Raw genomic sequence first — 6,557 nt, 5'->3', positions numbered from 1 at the left:
AGAACAGCATGGCGCCTTGGACCTCTTGACAAAGCCTGAGGTGCAAATAAGGCTCAGAGAGGTTAAGAGACAGCCCCAGGGTCACCCAGCGAGGGAATAGGGGAGCTGAATCTACAGAGTTTGAGGTCTTTTTCCTCCTGAATCATACCTCAAATGGGCATCTCAACGCAGGCTCTGTACCCTCTTCCCTGACTGCTCCCCCCGCCACCCCCAGGACTGTTGGGTCCCCTTAGTGGTGCCCGGGCAGCTGAGCGAGCAGTCCCACCACAGGCGGGGCTGTGTCTATTTCCCAGACCTCACTTCAACCCAACATCCCAACACAGGGGGTGGGGGTGGGGGGATTGTGCAGGACCTCTAGGTGGCTGAGTTTAGCATCTATTTCTCTCTGTTTCCTAAATTTGGGTTTTCCGCAGGCCTGCCTCCAAACTACTACCGCCCCACCCCAAACCAAGCAAGTGAAAGAATGAATCTGTGGTTTGATTTTTGTCCTCTTGTCGTCGTGTGTCTGCCTGCAGGAGGGCAGCTGTATGCCCACATGTGCTTGCTTGTGTGTGTTTCGGTGCGTGGGAGGGGAGGCGGGTGAGAGCCTGCGCGTGTGTATGGGGGGGTGTGGAGCTGGGAGTCCGCACGTGAACCTCGGGCTCTGCGTCTGAGTGGGTTTGAATGGCAATTTCTTTGTATATGTGACTGGATGTCTGTGTATTTGTACCACTTTTTTCTGAGTGTTGGTTTCAGGGAAATGTGGGGTTAAGATGGGGCCATAAACCACACACGCGACCCGGTTTGTCTGCTTCCCAGTTCACTTCCTCTATTACAGAGTTGATGTCTCTACAGTAGAGCTCCGGCCTTCAGTGACTGTATCATAAAAGGACACTGTCCAGGGAATAGGGAAGTCCTTTGGTGAGTGGGGCTCAAAGTCCCTGACCTTATCCTCTGACCCTCTGTCTCCACCTCCTCCCTTAAAACTGCCCTCTAGAAGCACTTCCCAAACTCTTCAGCACTGAGGTATCAATGACTATCATGACATTATGTGGCTTTTGTTCTTAAACAGGGAACCAGGAGGTTTGGGGGAAAGGAAGCATGAATCTCAGATCTCAGACCTGCCCTCCAAGAGGAAGGTCTCCTGTGCCGCCCTTGGTCCAGGCCCTGCTCCCTCCCTCCTGGCCATGACCTCCCACAGCTCTTCCTCTTGTCCCTTCTTTCCCCTACCATTCAGTCTCCACCCAGCAAAGACACTAGACCCTGTCTCTTGCCTGATTAAGACCCTCTAGTGACTTATCACACCAAATAAAATGTCCAAGCTCCCCAAGGCCCTGCAGATCCTGCGTGGCCTGGCCCCACCTGGTGCTGCCACCCCCTGGCGGCCACCTGCACATCTGTGCCAGCCCGCCAGTCTTTGGAACACCTCAAGCTCTTTCCTTCCTTGGGGCTTTGTACATACTGTCCCCTTGACCTGAAATGTGCTTCCCTCAGGTCTCCTCCACTGGGCCTTCCTTGACCTCCGTCCCCAGCCCTGCTGCACCAGAGTTGTTCTGCGTTACATCCAGACCTTGCTCCTTTGATACTGCTTATTGTGACCAGCAAGTCTTGTGCTTACACGTTTGTGTTCTTTCTGTGGACAGGGCCTTGTGTGTCCTCTGTGTTCCCAGAACCTAGCCCAGCCCCTGAAAACACTTGGTCCCTTGGTAAAGTTTGTTGAAACAAGTGAGGCTCAGAGGTTGATCACCAGCCCAAGGCCACGCAGCAGGGAAACAGGATGAGCCAGGATTCAAACTCAGGATGCTCTGGACTGCAAAATGCACATACCTAACCCCTCTTCCTGCCTCTCTCCTGCCACGGTTCTGGACTGCCTACTGCATGTGGATCACACGAACAGTGTGTGGGCCCGTGGGCATCCCGTGTGTGTGTGTGTGTGTGTACACCTGTGTGCGTGAACATGGGAGCATATAGGACAAAGGAGGGCTCTGCCCAAGTAGAGTGTCGCCCATCTACTCCAAAGTCTTCTTGATGTCTCCACCTCCCATTCATTTGTGACCCTGTGTGAGGATTTGTTCCTTATACTTTCTTGAGGTCCCATCACAAGGCATGTCCCTCCTCCCTACCCAACCTCTTCCCTGCTTTGTGCTTCCAAACCAGGCCCCCAAACACGTGACACGTTTAATGAACTCAAAATGCCGACCCAAGGATAAGTCATCCAGTGTACAAGCTTTAATCAGTGTTGCATAGAAATCACTGTAGTAACACGTTCCTGCGGAGAGTTTGACTTCCTCCTTCTAGCGTTCCATGCATGATGGCGTTTCTCATCTGGGCGAACCTGACACAGGAACAGAGCCATGGGGTGCCATCTTAGCTGTACTTTCATCCTAAGAGATGAGAATGGGGAAGGGAGCCTTTAATAGCTGAGTGCTTCCTAAAGACGCTTAACTGTCTCCGCTGGGTTTTGGAAGCTCATGTGTATTTGAATATGGGGCATGGATAGACCTGAGACAATCATTAAGGTCCTCTTGACTTGCAAATCCATCTGTTTATCCCATCCATTTATCATACATCCATGAATGAACTGGATGGGTGAATGACTGGATGGCTTACTGGATAAGATGATAAGAATAACCACATGGACTGACGGTGGTCCCGGGGCCTGACTGGCAAGCCCACCTCCCCAGCAAGATTTAAAGCTGGGAGATTTAGAGTCAGGTTCAAAGCCCACTTTGTTCTGATGTCCAGTCTCGGGTAGTTCGTTTTGGTTTTCAAGGCCTGGTTTCCTTATCTGACAAAGGAATGTCATCCCTTCCTTCCTGGTATTCTTGTGAGCCTGAGATGTCTGTCAAACCACAGGAGGCCCTTGAAAACTGTTTTCCTCCCTCGATTCCTGCCTGTCGACTCAGCTCCCTTCCCTGCTAATGAGGGTCCTGCATCCCTGCTCAGACCTCCTGTGGAAGAAAGCCCACCTGTGTGTGCACACGGGGCCCAGTGGGAGCTCCCTGGTCTCGGGTGTTCTCTCCACAGCCACCCACCCCTCCCCACGCCTTGGCCGAAGCCCTTGGTCTTAGCTTTTGGCCACTCGCAGCCTGCCCCTTCCCTCAGGAAACTCCCTCCATCTCCATCTCCCCTCCCACTGGCAGGCCCCCCTGCCCATGTCTACTTACCCCTGTCTATAGCTCGTGCACAACTTTGCTATCGTCTGCTCTTATTGTAGTTTATTTCTTAATAAACGTCATAGCACTCATGGTGAAAACCACCCTCGTTTACAGAGCACTTCCTACATGGCTGGGCTCCGTCCGGGCCCCACTCCTTCTAGGCGGCTTTAGTGACCCTTCATAGTGGGCTGAACAGTGGCCCCTCCAAAAGATGTGTCCACATTCTAACCCCCGAAACCTGTCAGTGTGACCATATTTGGAAAAAGCCTCTTTGCAGATGTAAGGATATTTAGAGCATCCTGGATTATCCAGGTGGGCCCTAAATCTAATGGCTAGTGTCCTTAGAAGAGACAGAAGAGAAGGCTCAGGGAGAAGAGACCATGGGAAGTCAGAGGCCAAGATTAGAGTTGTGCAGCCACAAGCCACCGTGAGCTCGACAAGGGAGGGAGGATTCTGCCTTGGGGCCTCCGGGACTGTGGCCCAGAGAACTCCTCGACTCGAGGCTTCTGGCCTCTGGAAGTGAAAGGATGCGATGCTTTGTATTAAGCCAGCAGGTTTGTGGTCATTTGTTACAGCAGCCCTGAGAAGCTAATGCACCCCGTGAGGCAGGTACCATTGTTACATTTTACAAAGGGAGAGCAGGCTCAGAGAGGCTGCGGAACCAGCCCATAGTCCCACAGCTAATCAGTGGTGGAGCCTGGATTCAGAGTCGGGCCTGGTCCCCTCTAGTCCAGCCTCGTGGTCACTAAGGCCTCCGAGGGGATTAAGGAGGCACGTGCGGCTCTGTTCTAACGGCCCTGCCTGGTGTGGTCTCAGTAGGGCTGGTTGGGGGCCACGCGGTGAAGACTGTGTCTGGGTCTCTGGACCCTCTCCACCACTCCCCGCACCCCTCCAATCCGACTGCCAACTTTCCCACAGCCTCGAGTGTGTAGTGGGACAGAGACTGTGTTTATTGATCCCAGGGCCCATACTGTATGACTGGCACAGTGCCTGGCATACAGTAGGGGCCCAACAAATGTTTGCTGGGCAGATGAATGGGCGGGTGGATCTGTAGGCCTTGGACAGAAGGACAAAGCTGCTGACCGACTTGCTTGGTCAGGACGGGGGTGGGTGGTCACAGACAGCAGGGCCACCTCCTTCAAGCCTCAGGTGCCGTGGGCCATCTGCAGGCCTCAGTGGTGGCCTCCTCTTTGAGTAGCCCAAGGCCTCTCCTTACCCCTCACCCAGCCCCCAAAGAAATAGAGACGTCCCTGGAAATACTGCCTCCCCACCCCTCCCAGCAGCCCTGATCACGATCCTTCTCGGGCTCAGATAGCTGGTGCTTGGGGGCTATTGAGGGAAGAGGGTGGAGATCACATTTGTTATTTCTATTGGAAAGAAAAAGGTTAAGGGAGCCAGGGACAGGAGGGGCAGCAGACACATTACGATGCTTCTTGAAGAAGGCCAGAGTGAGTGGACCCAGGGTCTGGGTCTTAGGTCTGTGTCTGGCCCCTTCTCTGGGCTTCCTCTGCCCATTGTTCTAATGAGGGCATTGGCTCTGCCCCCACAGCTGGAACCCTTGAACAAGGCAGAAGTGAACCTCTCATGAGGGTACAGATGGTCACCTTGAGTGTAGGGATGGCAGAAGAATCAGTGGCTGAGAAGGACTCAGACCCCTCCAACCTGCTCAGCCCCCAAAACTGGGGCCTGCGAGTCAGATGGAACCACCGTGGCTCCAACAACAGTGCCCGTCTTGGTGAAACACTCACTGCGTGCCAGGCCCGGTCCCACCCAGCGTTTCAGTCATCTCTCCCGACCCGCTGACCTGTGGGTAGCTATTAATGTCACCCTTAGGCAGGGAGGGCAGGCTGAGGTTCAGAGACAGACAGCGACTTGCTCAGTGTCACACAGCGAGCGCAAAGAAATTGGAAGCAGGTTTGCTGACCTCCCAAGTCTGTGCTCTTTAAGACCGTTTATGGTTAGAGCAGCAAAATGGGGGTTTGCAGAGGGAGATGACACTGTCCCATCGGGTGCTCTCAGCCTGCATCTGCTCAGACTCAGGGAGGAATCTTCCCTGGAGACGGGACTGGCTGAGGTGACTTTCTAGCCCAGGCTACCACATTCTCCACCCCCTGCAGCACGGGACGGCGGCTGAGAAGTCACAGGGAGTGGACCTTGTGAGGGCTTCTGGCTGGAGTTCAGGGACGGGGCTCAGTGACTCCTGCTCTTCAACCTCCCTGCACACACGCACACGTGCGCGCGCGGTGCCACGGGCACGGGGTCGGGGTGTGGCGGCGGGGGGAGAGCAGCGGGAGGAGGATTCCTTGGAGACTCTTTATTTACTCTCTTCTGAAAGTTCTTCTCTCTGGAACAGCGACCGGCACCTCTGCCCGGGCCACGTCATGGGTCAGGACTGCGTCTGCTTGGGCTTGGGGTTCTTCTGGGCCACAGAGTCGTCTTTGGCACCTTCCTCCTGCCACTCAGGCTCCAGCAGCAGCAGCTTGCCCTGCACCGGGAGCTCCTCCGCCTCTCCCTCTGCCTCTCCCTCCTCCTCACCCGCCGACGACAAGGAGAAGTTATCCTGACTCACGCAGGCCACGAACTTCTTCATGGAGGATTCGTGGCCCCGGCCGTGGCCCGTGCCGAGCTTGGCACAGTGGGAACCCATCGCCCACTTTGGCTGCCTCTCTGGACTGGGAGAAAAGATCACTGGTGGGGTATGGAGGGGCCGGCGAGGGTGGTAAGCAGAGCGCTGACATCACAAAGGGGATGTCACCCTGGGATACCTGAGTCTGAGCCGACACCTGAACTCAAACCTAGGCTACCAGCTGTCCCACTGAGCCCCTGCCACATACGGGGCAGGATCGAGGCCAAATGCCAGGCCCACACCCGTGCAGCCTCGCCCTGCTGTGTTGCCTCCTCCATCTGGCCTTGTTTGCCCTGGCAAAAGTCCCCCTTTTAGCTGGGATGAGAGTTGGGGATAGAATTTCCAGAAGCAGGAGAGCACACAGACTCCTCCCCACATCCCAGAAGTATCCAGCCCAAGAGAGCTGCTGACAGTATGTGATGAAAAGTAGCCACGAGGGAGCCTTCCAGGGGGCACTGGCAATGTCTGGCTTCTTGACCTGCATACTTAAAACTTGTGCACTATACTTTTATAAAACTAAAGAAAACCCTACTCACTCTCTCCTGTTCTCCAAAATCACCCTTTAAAGGCAGCGGCTTGTAAGCTTTTGGGGCCACCAGCCTCTAGCTACACATTCCCACCCAGCACAATTTCAGCCCAGGAGGGGGTTAAGTCTCCTTGGTCATTGCTGAGCACTAGGAATCTGTTTTCTGACATATAATACAGATATTGTCCCAGATTCTCAGTGGCTGTGGTAGGCTGAGAGGAAAGAAGCTAATGTACCCCGTGAGGTAGGTACGATTGTTACATTTTAC

The 6,557-nt window shown here is 54.5% G+C and overlaps 1 protein-coding gene across 1 annotated transcript; it reads right to left on the bottom strand.

Annotated features, from left to right (window-relative positions):
* Positions 1 to 5,523: 5,523 nt before the first annotated feature.
* PRM3 (protamine 3) lies at positions 5,524 to 5,784 on the bottom strand (the record flags this gene model as incomplete). Its single annotated transcript, XM_082856340.1, has 1 exon — positions 5,524 to 5,784. One exon carries the CDS (start codon positions 5,782 to 5,784, stop codon positions 5,524 to 5,526), a length of 261 nt encoding a protein of 86 aa, XP_082712466.1.
* Between the last annotated feature and the right edge of the window lie 773 nt (positions 5,785 to 6,557).

Source organism: Leucopleurus acutus (assembly GCF_964270905.1).
Source record: "Leucopleurus acutus genome assembly, chromosome: 16".
Lineage (NCBI taxonomy): Eukaryota > Metazoa > Chordata > Mammalia > Artiodactyla > Delphinidae > Leucopleurus > Leucopleurus acutus.
The sequence above is the reverse complement of the archived record's forward strand: the minus strand, read 5'-3'. Positions and strand labels throughout refer to the sequence as shown.